Raw genomic sequence first — 17,961 nt, 5'->3', positions numbered from 1 at the left:
AAATTAAAGTCTATGTTTTGAAAACATATTAAAGAAATATCAAACTTTCTATTAACTTTTATACACATAATAAAATTTAAATAATTAATATTAAAAAAAAATTTAAATCTAACAATTAACAAAATATATACCAAAATCACAGGTAGAATAACTTTTCAACATAAATACATCAACTCATCATACCGCATACGAGGCAATAACCCCCGCATAAAAATCACTAAACATATTATTATAAATACGAATAAAAATATATAAATTATTGAATATTTTAATAAATCAGTAAATAATAAAACTCCTATAAAACTAAAAAAAATAATTATCCCATACTCAGCTAAAAAAATTAAAGTAAACCCCCCCCTGAAATATTCAATATTAAACCCAGAAACAAGCTCCGACTCACCCTCAATAAAATCTATGGGCCTACGATTTAACTCTGCTAAAATACTAATAAAGTATATTAAAAATAATGGATATAAAATAAATAAATATCATAAATAAATTTGAAATTTTATAAAATCTAAAAAAGAATAACTTTCCCTCAAAATTATTAAAACTAAAATAATTAAAATAAATCTAACTTCATAAGATAATATCTGAGAAACAGATCGCATTGACCCCATCATTGAATAAATAGAATTTGAAGACCATCCTATAAAAATTATAATATAACTTCCAATAGATATAAATAAAATCATTAATAATAAAGAATAATTTAAAAAATAAATATTAGTAGTATAATGAAACAATATTCATATCATAAATATAATTTGTAGCCGCGCCTTCGATTTACACGTCCACATTAACAGAATTTATTTGTTTCGCCGATCGGAGAGATAGGACGTAATTGATTTGTCCGGGTTTAGTTTGTTGAACAGTATTTATTCCTTTCGACAACAACTCCCGGACCGTCTTAGGTAATCGCACGCGACAGCAAGATATGAGCGGACACACGAATTATCGTTTAATTATAACTTTATGAGCGTGAGGCGTTCGGTGTGCTCCCGGTGAAGGCTTGCGACGAAGTGTCTTAACGAAAAACCTTCTCTGCGATCCACGTACAATAGTCCTGGTTGATACGGGTACTACAAAAAAGGAGGAATTTCGATCGTTCGATTCCGAGAGCCAATCGGCTATCGACAACGAGGTGTTTGTCAGAATCGAACGATATGAAGAAACCGCAAACACGGAATGAAAACAAGGCTTCACACGTAACGTCTCGCTTTAGAACGTTCGAGAAACAAAATTAATAATATAGTTTATAAAACGCTTACTTTCTTGAACATCCCGCTCGCCTCGTATACCGGGTAGGTTACGAAATAACTGGTTAAATCCTACCACCATAATCGATACACGGCATCTTAATGATAATTCTCGATCAGACGGTCCGAAGAGCTCTACAGCAAATTTTTCAACATACAATAATAGGAAAAGAGTACAGATAAAGATCGTCGGTGATTCAATCGAAATACATGAATTAACCTAATCAGTAAATCTTAGCATAGGGTTATTTACATAAGCGTTCTTAGAGTAGATATATGTACATATACAGAGCGTGACGATAATTAAAGTCAAACTTAATTATTAACGCATAAAGAAAACGCAAGTTAATTTAAGAGCCAGTGTCACTTGATATCGGTAGCTGACAGATCTGCGTTATTGGTCGCTTTAGAGTGGTTTTGGCAGTACGCAATGTAACTACTCGGACATGCCCATCCGATCCCGGATGTACGTCTAATATTCGGGCAAGTTCCCATTTCGAAGGAGGTGCCAAATTATTTTTCAACAATACCAGCTCGTTAATTTTGAGCTCCGGTTTGTTTTCTTGCCATTTACGCCTTTGTTGCAATGTATGCAAATAATCAGAAGACCAAGAACGCCAGATCTGCTCTAAAATCGCACGCACTTGCTGCCATCGAGACAGCCGATTCGAATCGATATCTAAAACAGATTCTTCAGGCGGACTTACTAACGGGCGACCGACTAAAAAATGACCCGGAGTTAACGCGGAAAAGTCATTCGGATCATCATGTAACGCGGAAATCGGGCGGGAATTTAGGCAAGCTTCGATTTGACACAGCAGCGTAGCGAACTCGATCTGCGATAATGTTCGAGAACCAATCGCTCGTTTCAAATGAAACTTTAATCCTTTGACACCGGCTTCCCAAAGTCCGCCGAAATGCGGAGCAGAGGGAGGTATAAAATGCCATTTTACGTTATCATTAGCGATAGCGTCTTGTATTTGAGGGTCAGCGACAAGTCGCTGAAAGGTAGTGTTTAATTCGCGGTCCGCGCCTTGAAAATTAGTGCCGTTATCACTGTACATGTCGGATGGAAGACCGCGACGGCTTGCAAATCTCCGAAAGGCGGAGAGAAAACCGTTAGTAGCGTAATCATCTACGTATTCTAAATGGACGGCCTTTGTCGAGAGACAAATAAAAACGGCAACATAATATTTTTTGGATCGTTGACCGCGGCCGACTGACGGAATAATATTCATCGGCCCGGCGTAATCGACGCCTGTGTGCGAGAACGGAGCCGAAGGCGTGACGCGGGGCTGGGGGAGATTCCCCATCAGCTGTTGCGAGGTACGTGCGCGTTCACGTACGCACTTTACACAACTACGTATAAGAGATTTTACACTGGTGCGCGCTGAAATTATCCAATAATTTTGGCGTAAAATTCTTAACATTAATTGAGTGCCTCCATGAAGAGAGGCTTTATGAGCTTGAGCGATTAATAAATCCGAAATTCGATGTTTCGGTAAAATTATAGGGTGCCGTTCATCATAACTGAGTGACGAATGGTCAATCCGCCCGCCAAGGCGAATTAATTTATCTTTCCCGAGAAAGGGATAAAGCGATAACAAAGAACTGGATCTTGGCAGTAAACTTTTATCGTTTAACGCTTGAATTTCGGATGGAAAATGACGTTGTTGCACGTAACGGAGCCAAAACAAGGAAGCTTCTTTGAGCTCGGCAGCGGACAAGCACGTCGTATTCACGCTCGCATTGGTCGCGCGACATTTTAGATTATTAATAAAACGTTGCACGCGTGCCGTGACTCGAATTAACTTCTTCCATGTAGAGACTTCGTTCGGTAATTGCCACTCCAGAATATGTTGAGCATGACAAACGATCGTATTTCGCGTTTCGGTTTCGATTATCTGACGATCGGCTTCAAGTTGATCTTTTAATTTATCATGGATCGGCCACGCGGTAGAAGGGGAACTCAACCAGGCAGGGCCGGCCCACCAAAGTTTGAAATCGCGGAGTTCAGCGGGTGACAAACCGCGCGACGCGCAATCCGCTGGATTTTCTTTAGATGGGACGTGATTCCATTTAATCGACGGCAGCCGAGTTTGTACTTCCGATACACGATTCGCCACATAAGTAGTCCATCTTGATGGATGGCCTCGTAACCATGCGAGCGCGACCGAAGAATCTGTCCATCCGTACGTCGGAATATGCTGCAAATTTAACGATTTTTGAGCGAATTCTAGCAATCGAGTTAATAAGACTATGGCATTTAATTCTAGACGCGGCACGCTAATCGTTTTAATCGGAGCTACCTTTGATTTTGCGGTTATTAAGACTACTGAAAACTCGCTGAGCGATCGGAGAATTCTTAAATAAACGACAGCGGCGTACGCTCGATTAGACGCGTCGGCGAATCCGTGCAACTCGATAGCCAAATTTTCCGGATGCATTCCAGTCCATCGCGGAATGCGAATTTCTTTTAAATTTATGAATTCCGCACAATATTTTTTCCAGGGCTCTAACAAGTCCGCCGTGATAGGAGAATCCCAATCGAGTTTTCTTAGCCACAGTTCTTGAATCATAATTTTCGCGGTGATTATTACCGGAGAAACCCATCCCAGTGGATCGAAGAATTTCGCGATAAATGATAGTATCAGACGTTTCGTATTCATATTGACCGAAGGTGACTCGATTTGAAAACGAAACGAATCTTCTCGTGGTATCCACTCAAGTCCGAGCACCTTAAGCGTATCATCCTTATCGAATGTACGAGCGATAGCGAGTTCATGCTCTCCCGGAGGAATGTCTGTTAATAATTCTATAGAATTGGCAGCCCATTTGCGTAAATGAAAACCGCCTCGCGCCATCAATTTCGTAAGCTGATCGCGACTTTCCTTTAGCGACGGAACTTCATCGGCGCCAAATAGAACGTCGTCGACGTAAATAGAATCTTGTACTATTGTTTGTGCTTTTGGAAAGGAATGACCTTCGTCGATAGCTAATTGATTGATAACGCGCATGGCTAAATACGGAGCTGGAGCAGTACCGTATGTAACTGTAAGCAATCGATAAGATTGTATCGGAGAATTAATATTAGATCGCCAAAAAATCCGCAAAAAATCGACATCGTCTCGATGAACGCGGATCTGTCGAAACATCTTTTCGATATCGGCGGTGTACACATAACGAAATTGACGCCAACGAAGGATAATTGAGGACAAATCGCGTTGTAATTTAGGCCCGGTCATTAAATGATTATTTAATGTAGAACCATTGCTCGTTTTGCACGACGCGTTAAATACTACGCGAAGTTTCGTCGTGCTGCTAGACTCGCGTAGTACCGGATGATGCGGTATATACACCGCTTGGTTAAGCGTCGGATTTTCGTCGGAGACAAGTTCCATATGACCCATAGATTTATATTCATTTAAGAAAGAATGATAGGGTTTCGCGAGATCCGGATTTTTTCGTAGGCGTTGTTCTAATTTCGAATAAAGAAGCGCGGCAGTTTCGCGCGAAGCTCCTATATCGAGCGGAGGGTTGGTTTTAAATGGTAACCGTATTATATAGCGGCCGTCTTCGGCACGCTGATGTGTTTCGATAAAATGTTGTTCGCATTTTTTATCTTCTTCCGACAGCGGAAGTTCGGAAGAAATTTCCTCGATCTCCCAAAATTTTTGAAGGAGAGAATCGAGCGAAGGAATTGTTACGCAATTTAATGAAGTCGCGGAACCGGTAATTGAATTAGAAGTGCCGGTAGGACCGGATAATATCCATCCTAAAGCAGTAAGCTGGGCCGTCGGAGTGCCGGTCGGACCATGTTTTACCTTTTGCTTTAATAACGATCCATATAAATCTGATCCTATGAGCAGATGGATCGGATGATTGCTAAACGGATCCGGATCCGCGAGAGATAATTTCCGTAAATGCGGCCAATAATCTACGGTTTTAGTCTTTGAGCCAGCGTATGACGTAATTTTTTGATATACGAACGCAGTCAAAGAAAAGGTTGAGGAACCTCGCCCATTACAAGACTCGAGAGTAAGAGACACCTGAGATTTCGCTACGCCACTGTATCGTTCGCCGAAACACTGTACGTGGAGGCTCGCGCGGGAACGTTTCGTGCGCATAGTTTGACACAACGATTCCGAAATAAAGCTAACAGCCGAGCCTTGATCTAACAACGCACGAACTTTAAATTTACGTCCTTCGATGGTACGAAGTATTACCCATGCGGTGGCTAGTAACACGTTCGGCGGATTTTTCAGCGGCGAATGAATCGTTTGAACGGAAGCGACGGCGGTCTCGTTCTTTATCTCAGGGGCGGCTGAGCCGCTAGGTTGAGCGTTAAGCGCTTTGTTTTCCGAAACAGAATTTTCACGAATCTTCTGTACTGGTATATTCGAGTCACGATGCAAGAGCGTATGATGTGCTCGTCGGCACAAATTACAGCGTTTTTTGCTCTTGCAAGAGGTCGGGAAATGGCCGACCTTTAAACAATTAAAACAACATTTGTGTGATTTGAGAAACTGAGTTCTCTGTTCGACGGATTTACGCTTAAACTCGTCGCATAACATCAAATTATGATTGCCGGAACAATTCAAACATTTTTCGGTGGCTACGTTATTCACCGAGGCCCGATTAGAGCCTTTATTTTTATGAGACGAAGTATCGGCATTTAACTTAGAATGATCGGTTAGTCCTCGAATTCGCAGCGTCATAAAATCTCGAATCTCTTCATACGTCGGAGATGCGGTTGATTTACCGCGTTGCAGATTCCACTCATTACGTGTGCGTGGACTAAATTTTTGCGAAACAATATAGACTAATAAGTCATCCCATTTTTCAACAGGTCTGCCTAAATTTGTTAACGCGGCTAATGACGCGGCAACGGTATCGCGTAAACTTTTGAGTTCGACAGCGGATTCCGTTTTCATAATAGGCAAATCAGCGAAAGCATGAATATGCGCATGAATAATCGCGTTTTGATTATCGTACTCTTCGATAAGTAATTTCCACGCACCATCGTAATTCGCGTCTGCAATCTTAACATGATTAATTAATACAGCGGCTTCGCCCGTGACACTGGCTTTTAAATAATGTAATTTCTGCGTATTCGACAGCGATTCTTTCGAGGCGACGAGCGATTCGAATATTCCGCGGAAGTTTTCCCATTCCGCGAAATTACCGGAAAATTTCGGCAACGGGATGCGTGGTAATTGCAATGCAACCGCACCAGACAATTCGCGAGAAGAAATGTCGCTTACCGTTGATGCCGCATTTGGGTCGCACCGGGAGAATTTACCTATCACGTCTGCGAGGTAGTCCGCCGCTTCGTGGTAGACGTCCTCGGCCGTAAAGAATTCCTCCTCGGTGAAGTATGGGACTATACGCTGTTCGTCGGCCGTTGCTATTTGCTGAAGCTGGACGTTGAGACGTTGACACCTTGCCCATAATGTCTCCAAGGCGTCCAGTCGACTCTTCGCCTTGTATTGCGTGACGTTGGCCTTGCCCATTTTCTTAAAGTTGGGGAACACTCGCTTCATCGAGCTTATTGTAATAGATTGCTCGATGAGGAGGCCCTGCAGCGAGTCCGTCATGATGGTAGTCATATAAGATGAAGCCTTTCAGCAACAATTTACCACCTGGTGGTTGTAGAGATGCTGAAGCGTGACGACTGGTCCGTCGCACGCGGATGTGCGAAGACGCACTATAATTTTCACTTAACCGTGCCGCGCGCTAAAGCGTGCGACAACTATGTGTGACTGCGGATTACGCAGGTCGCACTCTGAGGTGCGGAGTGCTAAAGAGCATAAAGATTGCACTTAAGCTGTGCAAAGCGCTAAGAAGCGCGAGATTTGCGCGGCACTGCGGATTACGCAGGACGCACTTTGAGGTGCGGAGTGCTAAAGAGCACAAAGATTGCACTTAAGCTGTGCAAAGCGCTAAGAAGCGCGAGATTTGCGCGGCACTGCGGATTACGCAGGGCGCAAATAATAATGATACGTTGTGCTTAAGAGCACAACTTTAATAATGCAAAGGAATGCAAAGTTGACTTCGCGCACTTTATTTTCCCGGAAGTCCTTTCAACGCACTCGCGTCATTATTTACGGCAGCGGAATGCGGATAGATGTTTTGATATCGCGCACCGTCTCCGTCTCGCGATAGTTTTTATAAGTGCTGTTACCTTAGCGTGTCAGCGTTCTCACTCGCACTCCGCGAACTGATTACCGAATCACTATCTGTTTTTCCAAACTCCGGCTCGAAGGACCATTTAATGTAGCCGCGCCTTCGATTTACACGTCCACATTAACAGAATTTATTTGTTTCGCCGATCGGAGAGATAGGACGTAATTGATTTGTCCGGGTTTAGTTTGTTGAACAGTATTTATTCCTTTCGACAACAACTCCCGGACCGTCTTAGGTAATCGCACGCGACAGCAAGATATGAGCGGACACACGAATTATCGTTTAATTATAACTTTATGAGCGTGAGGCGTTCGGTGTGCTCCCGGTGAAGGCTTGCGACGAAGTGTCTTAACGAAAAACCTTCTCTGCGATCCACGTACAATAGTCCTGGTTGATACGGGTACTACAAAAAAGGAGGAATTTCGATCGTTCGATTCCGAGAGCCAATCGGCTATCGACAACGAGGTGTTTGTCAGAATCGAACGATACGAAGAAACCGCAAACACGGAATGAAAACAAGGCTTCGCACGTAACGTCTCGCTTTAGAACGTTCGAGAAACAAAATTAATAATATAGTTTATAAAACGCTTACTTTCTTGAACAAATTATTATACTAAAAACTGGACATAAATAAAATAAATTATAATTAGATTTATAAATATAAAATAACTCTTTATTAATTAATTTTACAGCATCACTTAACGGTTGGATCACGCCTAAAAATCCTACTTTATTAGGCCCCTTATTAGAGCGGAAAGTTTTAGCGTATTTGAACATACGCTAAAACTTTCCGCTCTAATAAAGTTAAAAAAGCAATCCCCACTAACAATATAATTAATAAAATCAATAAATTTAAAATATTAAATTTAATATACCAATAAAATTCATTTAAAATTATTACTTATATATCTAATAATAAATAAATTATATATATATTAATTAAATTATAAATTTAACACACTTATCTGCCAAAGTAATTTTTAATATTTAAGATATTTATTTAATTAAATTAAATCCAAATAAATAACTAATAATTTTAAAATTTTAATTTAATTCAAACCCAAAAATTTTAAATAAAAAATCATTTTAAATAATTAGTCTTTTCGTACAAAATTATTTCATAAAATTCATTATAGATAGAAACCGATCTGGCTCACACCGATCTTAACTCAAATCATGTAAAATTTTAATAGTCGAACAGACTAAAATATTAAACTTCTTCATTTAATTTTTACTTTAATTCAACATCGAGGTCGCAAACATTTTTTTCAATAAGATCTTTTAAAAAATATAACGCTGTTATCCCTAAGGTAATTAATTTTTATATAAATTTGATATAAATTTATTCATTTTTTCATAAATTAATGTACTAACATATAATATAACAACATATATTTATGTGTATATATATATAGTATATATATAATAAAGTTCATTTAATTTAATTATACTCCCAATAAAATATACAATCAAATAATAATTCTAATACTTAATCATAATTATTAGTACATATATAAAATTCTATAGGGTCTTCTCGTCCCATAATAATATTTAAGCATTTTTACTTAAAATTTAAATTTAAATTTTTTATTAAAGACAGTTTAAATTTCATTCATTCCTTCATTCCAGCCTTCAATTAAAAAACAATTGATTATGCTACCTTTGCACAGTCAAAATACTGCGGCTATTTAATAAGATATTTATCATTGAGCAGAATAAATTTTAAAATATAATCATAAAACCATGTTTTTATTAAACAGGTGAACTTAATTTTATTAACAATTAATATAATCTTTGCCTAATTCCTCTAATAAATTTATTATATTTAAATAAACAAATTATTTTTTTATCAAAAATTTATACTAATTTTATCATAATTAATCAATAATTTTTATAATTATAAATATTTTTTTAATTAATTAAATTTTTAAATATAATTTTTAAATTATTAAAATTTATAAATAAATTTATTTTAAATTAACATAAATTAATAATCAATCAATAAATATAAATTATTAAATTTTTTCAAAAAATTTTAATTTTAAAAATATTTTTATTATTCATTTTGATGGAATTGTGCGATGCGGGTGGAAGTAACTGTAGACTATTCAGTTTCTTGGATTAACCGGTTTCACTGCGTTTAATATAAAAGTACATAAGTATAAAAGTATTAAATGATCTAGTAGAGATCTAGTTCGCGTGACTCGTGTCGAGGAGACGAACGGGCGCGACGGAAGAAGACACTTTCGCCAACGTAAGAAAAACTAAAGAAACGTGGACGGTACTAGAGACGCCACTAGTACCAACTTAATACTACAGTGCAACTACGAGCACTCTAGGATCGTTATTTCCAACACCCCTCCTATCGTAGAGTGCGTCTAATATACAGAGCAAATAACCAAAATGAATACTTCAAATCTTACACTATTTTAAATTTAACATAATTACACATCTTTCGTGTTTAATTTTTGGTAATGACTTCGTCAAAATATCCGCCAACATTTGGTCTGTTCTTAAGTAAGTTACTTCAATTTCTTTTCTTTCTACTAATTCTCTCGTAAAATGAAAACTTATATCTATGTGTTTACTCCTCTTATGTAAAACGGCATTCTTTGATAACTCTATTGCACTTTGATTATCACAAAATATGCGTATGGGAGACGCTACATATTTTTCAAAACCCATATAATTTAACAGTCTTTTCAAATATACTACTTCTTTGGAGACTTCTGCCAGCGCTGCGTACTCGGCTTCCATGGTCGATAAGGCCACTGAAGCCTGTTTTTTGGATCGCCAGCTTATAGGCCCACCAGCTAGCGTTATTATATTTCCTGTACACGACTTCCTGTCATCGACGTCACCAGCCCAGTCAGAATCGGTAAATGCTTGGAGTTTATCCTTATTCTTCACGTAAGTAATTCCATAATGTGAGGTATTTTTCAAATATCTCAATACTCTTTTTGCGACGTGCCAATGCGATGTACCAGGATCTGAACAAAAACGGCTTAGAGTATTAGTAGCAAATGAGATGTCGGGGCGTGTAGCATTTGCTAAATAGATTAATCCACCAACGAGTTCACGGTATGGTTTCTTCTGCATTTCTAAACGTTCTTCTTCATTTTGGGGACCGAAATCTTTTGAAATTCTTATGTTTGTTTCGAGTGGAGTTGGTACGTCTTTTGCATCATTCATGTAGAATTTATTTATTAAGTCTTTTACATATTTTGCTTGAGATAAGCAAATTTTTCCAGTTAAGCCTTCTCTCTTGATATCCATGCCTAGGATGTGGTTAATTGGTCCAAGATCGACCATCTTGAAAGTACATTGTAAATTCTTCTTTATTTTCGCGAGTTCGTTGTATCTTCTAGAGGCTAGAATTAAATCGTCAACGTATACTATAAGGATCACTCGAGATTCATTTTCGTTGAACGTGTAGATACATGGATCCGCTTCAGTTCTTCTACCTCCAAGACTTAAAAGGAAATTGTCGAGTTTTCGATACCACTCGCGTCCCGATTGCTTCAAGCCATATAATGGTTTCTTTAACTTGCATACCATATCTTTTCGATTTTCTTCAACGAACATTTCAGGCTGTTCCATGAAAATCTCATCGGTCAGTTCTCCCTGTACGTAAGCGGAAATAACATCCATTTGGTCCACGTACATTTCCTCGTTTACGGACGCGGCCAATAACGCTCTAATCGATTCGTACCGTGCGACAGGTGCAAAGACTTCTTCATAATCTATCCCTTTTTGTTGTGTATGTCCGCGAGCTACTAATCTTGCTTTGTATTTTTCAGTTTCTCCGTTTGGACCTTGTTTTATTTTAAAAACCCATCGGCTGGTAAGTATTTTCTTCGCTTCTAGTCTTGGCACCAATGTCCAGGTATTATTTTCTTGCAAAGTTTTAAATTCAGTCTTCATAGCTGCTAGTCATTCTAATCGATCGCTTCGATTCATAGCTTCAGTTACATCCATGGGATTATGATTAGCATCATTACGCTTTTGATACATTTTCTTAGGTCTTCCTCGTTGACCGGTTTTTAATAATTTAGGACATCCACGACCTCGTTGTAAATCTTTATTTTCATTTTCTTCTCTTTCTTCTGGAACCTTATCAACTTCATCTTCTGAATCGTTATCTTCGAGTTGTTGATCATATTCGTTTGTTATTTCTTCATCAGCTTCGGAGTCTTGAAGATCTGTTAATAATGGCATCGATTTAATTTTCAGCGCTCCTTTTTCATTTAAATTGTTATTCGAGTCATTTTTAGTTAGATCATCCCAATCATAGTTGCATGAATGAGGCTTCTCGTAAAATTTAACGTCGCGTGATTTTATTACAGTTTTCGTTCGTGGCTTCCATAATCTATATGCTTTAGCTTCATCCGAATATCCGACTAAGACATATTCATCTCCCTTTCGGAGGAATTTTCCGCGTTTAGGACCTTTATTTAATGCGATGACCTTGCTTCCAAAAATGCGAAAGAAGCCCACATAAGGTTTTTTATGCGTCCACGCTTCAATCGGAGTTTTATCGTTTAAGCATTTTGTAGGGCATCTGTTTCTTATGAATGTAGCCGTATTCACTGCTTCGGCCCATAGGGATTGCGGTAATCCAGATTGTTGCAGCATGCTTCTTGCCATTTCGACAATCGTCCTATTTGCGCGTTCTGCAACGCCGTTCTGTTGCGGAGTATATTCCACAGAAAGTTGCCGAGCGATGCCTTCATCCTCCAAAAATTTTTTGAAATTATTGGATAAATATTCTTTCCCATTGTCCGTGCGTAATTTCTTGATACGCTGTCCTGTTTGGTTTTCCACTCTTCTTTTGTAATTTCTGAAAGCCTTCAAAACATCAGATCGTTTGTGGAGCATGACAGTTTCGGTATATCTTGAGTAATCATCAATAAATGTAACGAAATACCTCGATCCTCCCAATGATTCAACATTCATTGGACCGCAAATATCAGAATGTATCAAATTCAGTACCTCAGTCTCTCTGTTTTTTTGACGGCTTAAACGGTTGGACATGCAGCTTATTTTGATCACAGATCTCACATTGAAATCCGTCAGTTTTTGTTGTAAATTCAACACCTTTAACCATCTCTTTTATTTTTAGATTTTTTAAATCTGCAACATTTAAATGTCCATACCTTTGATGCCAACGAGTCAATTTATCGTCGTAGATTTTGTGAACAGCCATCGCGTGGTTTTTCGTTTCGTTTACTACGTAGAGTTGATTCCTCTTCGTTGCTGTTAGAGCTGTGGATCCGTCTCTGCGTTTTATCGTTGCATTATTTTTGTCAAATACTACCGTGTATCCATTGTCTGTGATCATGGAAACTGACATTAGATTATTCCTTAACGCGGGAATTAACATTGCGTCTTTTAGCTTTACGGTGTTTTCTGAACCACGATTTTTCACTTCTAAATTAATTTCGCCCGTGCTTGACGAATCTAAACAATGTTCCGCTGCTGTAAATACTTTCAATTGTTCTGTATCGTTTAATACCGTAAACTTTCGATGATCATTGCACATATGACGCGTCGCGCCGCTATCAAGGAACCAATCGCTAGATTTCGATACTTCAGTATTGCACACTATAGCGGTCATAGCATCATATCTGTTATTCGTTTCACCGTGTTTTGTTTTTATTCGACAGTCCGCACTTTTATGTCCGATTTTACCGCAATTGAAACACTTTCCGTTAAATTTCTTTTGATTTTGTTTCGTATATTTATCTGCCGAATTTATACGTTTTTGTTTATCACGAACGTGTGCACGAGAAAATAATGCGTCATTATTCTGTCCTTTTCCCGTATCGTTTTTTTCAGCTCGTTCATCTTGGCGCGCTTCTTCTTCCAGTAATTTGACCTTCAGGCTATTGATATCCGGAATTTCGTCCCGAGACTCTATCGCTATGCTAAAGTTTTCATAACCATCGGGTAATGAAGATAATAACATTATCGACAAAAGATCGTCTGGTATTTTGATTCCCGCCTCGGTCAACTGTTCAACTTTGTTGGTAAAATTATTTATATACGCGTTCATAGTAATTCCCGAGTCTTTTTTCATTCGGTATAATTGTTTGTAGAGCGTGGCTTTTCTAACCGGCCCCTTCGATTCGTGAACGCGCTTGAGTTCTTCCCACGCGGCTTTCGATGTCTCTGCTCTTTTTACGTAATTTAATTGTCCGCGCGACACGCTCAACACTATTAATGCCAGCGCCTTCTGGTCTTTCACTGTCCAGGCCGCTGCATTTTTCTCAGTCATTATCTCGGCACCGTTCGTGTAATCCCATAAATCGTTACATACCAGTACGCTTCTCATTTGAATCTTCCATGATTCATAGTTCTCTTCAGTTAGCTTGTCGATGCTCTGGATTCCATGTGCTGTGGCCATCTTGATTCGAACTTGTTCACTTTTCTTTTACACGACGTGCAGTACGAAACCAAGTCCTGGGCCCATAACCTGATGGAATTGTGCGATGCGGGTGGAAGTAACTGTAGACTATTCAGTTTCTTGGATTAACCGGTTTCACTGCGTTTAATATAAAAGTACATAAGTATAAAAGTATTAAATGATCTAGTAGAGATCTAGTTCGCGTGACTCGTGTCGAGGAGACGAACGGGCGCGACGGAAGAAGACACTTTCGCCAACGTAAGAAAAACTAAAGAAACGTGGACGGTACTAGAGACGCCACTAGTACCAACTTAATACTACAGTGCAACTACGAGCACTCTAGGATCGTTATTTCCAACACATTTTTAATTTATTTAATATATCTTTATTTAAAATAACTTACAGATTATCCCGTAAATTTTTAATATAAATTTTTATATTTAATTAATTTAATAATAATTAATTATAAATAGTTAACAATTTATATCTAAATTAAATTTATATCAAAAAAAAACTAGATATCAAAAAAATCGAATAAAATTTCTTTACTAAATAAAAATTTAAAATAATTATTCAACATTAACTTTCATTTTCATTTAACTTTTTTTATATCGAGAAATTTCACTCATAAAATTTTTATTTGATAAATCCTGATACAAAAGGTACAATAAATAAAATTTACTATTTTATATTTAGATATTATTCATTTACATTACTTTAAATTATAATTTAAAATAATTATTTTAATATCATTACTAAAACTAAATAAAATTATAATAAAAATTTATTATTTAATATACAAAATTAATAATCTTTCAACCTTATAAAATTTTATTTAAAAATTAATTTAATTAAATACTAAAAAAAAATAATTTATTTATTTATTAAAATTTTAATATAAATTTCATTTAACATATCAATCTTTTCAATGTAAATGAATTATTTTAAATTAAACTAAAATTTTTAATTATATAATTAAATATAAATTTTTATTATAAATTCTAAATACATTTTCCAATATATTTACTTTGTTACGACTTTTCTCATAAATTAAATTAATGAAAATGACGGGCAATTTGTACATATTTTTAAAAAAATTCAATTTATAAATTTTTATAAATTTACATTTAAATCCAATTCAGTATAAAACTTAAATTTTATTTAAATTAATTTAAATTAATTGTAACTCATTAAAATCTTAATTATTCTACATTTTGATTTGAATTATAATTAATTTATTAATATAAAAAATTATCAATTTTTATCTATTAATATAATTTTTAAACAACAATATATAAAATATATTAACTAAGTAAATCTATTCGTGGATTATCAAATTAATTAACAAGTTCCTCTAAAATTATAAAATACCGCCAAATTTTTTATTTTTAATGATTAAACATTTAATATATAATTAATAAATTTTTCATGAAAATAATAGGGTATCTAATCCTAATTTTTAAATAAATTTACTTAATATTACTTATTATTAAAATAATTAAATTTTAAATATTTATTATATTTTACCACAAATTTAATATATTAATTTAATAAATTTTAAATAAACTATGTCTTTTTAATTAATTATATTTAATTTATTTTTATTTTAAGTTTAACCGCAATTGCTGGCACTTTTATTAATTAATAATTAATTTCAAATTTCTATTAATAATTTCCATTAAAATAATTATTTTATATATTAAATTCTTTATAAAAAATTATTTAAATTTTTTTCTAAATTAAATCACACACCAAAATTTATTTATACATTAAATTAAAAAATAAATATATAAAAAAAAATTTATTTTATTTAATTTATTTATTCATATTATAAAATTACTAATTAATTAATGATCGCTGGTATTAAATTATCTATCTATTCTAAAATCCTATAATATTCTCCCCTTATTACAGATTTTATTTAAATATTAATTTATTTATCCATATTATAAAATTACTAATTAATTAATAATCATTAATATTAAATTTTTAATTTTAATTATAAAATATTATTATTTAAATAATAATTATATATATATATATATATATATATATATATATATATATATATATATAAAATATATAATATATAATTAAATAAAATTATATAAAAATTAATTTAATTAATGATTTATTTATTAATAATGGCTATCAATTTTTGCACGTTTTGCACGTTTTTCTCTAACGCTGCAAGCTTCTCGTCTAACTCTTTCAGTTGATTTCTCAACGTTTTAACGCATTGATCCACGTACAGTTTGTTGATGGCGTCGGTATCAGCCACAGGTTGCGCTACACGACGAATCTTGCGCGACCTCGCGTCAAAGTCCGTAACGGTGCGACACAGAGCGTTATCGCGCACGAAATTTCTCATTAATCCGTTCCATCGACGATATGGAATGGCATTCGTCGCGTCTTTACTCTGCTCGGATATTCCAAATTTGTTGATGCGCATCATCGATGCGAGTGACGTCGGTAGATCGATTGATTAGTTTTGTCGAGATACCGCTTAATTTATAATAATACCGGTTTCGCGAAGTTCCTCGATGATCGATAGGATTTCGTTGTCGAAACCGTTGTGACCCGCTTGGTGCGAAGCGTCGAGCAATCGTAAACGATCCACCAGCTCGTTGGGATCGTCCCAGTGCACGTAGTCGATCTTGTTGTTGGTTGGCGTCATCGCGCAAAGCGCGAATAATCCTTTTCCAGATTTTGTTTTTTTGGGTTCGATCGGTATCAGCTTTGCAATTATTTCTTTGTACTTGTATCCCCTGTTGCCCATTAATCGACCCTGCGCATCGTGATTGCGTTTATGCGCGTTCGTCGTCAACAGCATACTCTTGTACGTTTGCTTGTCATCCTCTGTATAAATGACATCATCGGGGACTTTTTTGAAGATCAACTCGTAAAGACCAGGTGTGCCGACCTATCGTACGCCGTCGATAATTATGTTATCCGCGTTGTCCACGTCAAAACGTTTATTACCGAACATCATTCCATCGTTGTCGAAATAAACACCGTACACGGTGTCAATACCGCTCTCTCGATCGCCGCTCAGGACAGACCAGACGTACCTCCGACCCAGCGGACCTAACTGATTTCGCAACGTTTCTCGACCTTCCAGTGTTTGCAACTGATTTCGGACGGATGTCACGAGCGAGTCGTCCGTGGTTTCAAAAACATCCTCGTTCGCGAGTAATTCGGACATCGTAGGTTGTACGGTTCTCATTCATGCGGACGGTGTAGAGGTTGTCGGCGGTACATCCAGTGGAGGGTCCGATCGTTTCGATTTATGCGGTGCTGGTGAGCGATCCGACCTGACGTTGGATCGTTTTCTCTTTTGCGGTGTCGCATCATCTTTCTCGCGCTTCGGGATAGATAACGTTTCGATCCCCGCGTCCGTGTTACTCCCCGGCTCGTTCTTCACCGCGATCGAGCTAGAGTTGTCGACGATCTTTCGTAGTGGCTCGATGAGAGGTCTAAAGCGCCTGTCCAACACGATATCCTCATCGATCTTACCGGTCTTCAAAGCGCGATATTTCTTGCGAATCGATTCGCTCGTTTTCACAATTGCCCTCGCAATCTTCTCGCGCTCGCGAATATCCTCGCTCTTATCGATCGCAGCCATCGCGGAAAAGCATAAAATGTCAATCTCTCTCTCTCTCTCTCTTACATTTCACCACCGACGATGTATCGGCAACGACTAATCGTTTTGCGGTATCGCGAACACGTTAAATTCTTTTCTGTATCGACCATCGTTGAGCGAGCTGTCCTTGTCTATCACTACGAATCCGTACTTGCACTGCCAACAATCGCGATACAACGCGCAAAATTCATCGTACGGCATGTCAATATTCACGTGATCGTTGTACACGTGTTTCAGGTTGATACCATCCTGTTTGACAGAATCAGCATGTTCGCGTTGTCGCATATCAGATGTTTAGGTATTCTCGCGTACGTCTGACAGAGATAAAAACAGTCGACGCTCGAGTGCCGGCCCATTGAGAAGTACACTCTCACAGCATCTTGCTTATCGCATGCCACGTCATCGAACACGAAAATCGAGTTTGGACGCGCCTCGCTCGGCGGAATGACGTCACTGTTGTTGGAGAA

The 17,961-nt window shown here is 37.0% G+C and overlaps 1 protein-coding gene and 1 pseudogene across 1 annotated transcript; both read right to left on the bottom strand.

Moving 5' to 3' along the window:
• Positions 1-1,609: 1,609 nt before the first annotated feature.
• Positions 1,610-6,856, bottom strand: LOC138944250 (uncharacterized). The gene is made up of 2 exons (XM_070315156.1): positions 6,255-6,856; positions 1,610-6,056 (listed from the first exon to the last, which is right to left on the bottom strand). Exons 1-2 carry the CDS (start codon positions 6,854-6,856, stop codon positions 1,610-1,612), a joined length of 5,049 nt encoding a protein of 1,682 aa, XP_070171257.1.
• Positions 6,857-16,357: 9,501 nt separating this feature from the next.
• LOC138944249 (uncharacterized) lies at positions 16,358-17,056 on the bottom strand (annotated as a pseudogene).
• Between the last annotated feature and the right edge of the window lie 905 nt (positions 17,057-17,961).

This window comes from Polyergus mexicanus, unplaced genomic scaffold (genome assembly GCF_030449975.1).
Source record: "Polyergus mexicanus isolate NDT 795.1 unplaced genomic scaffold, iyPolMexi1.0 SCAF_133, whole genome shotgun sequence".
Lineage (NCBI taxonomy): Eukaryota > Metazoa > Arthropoda > Insecta > Hymenoptera > Formicidae > Polyergus > Polyergus mexicanus.
This window is presented reverse-complemented; position numbering and strand designations above follow the sequence as displayed.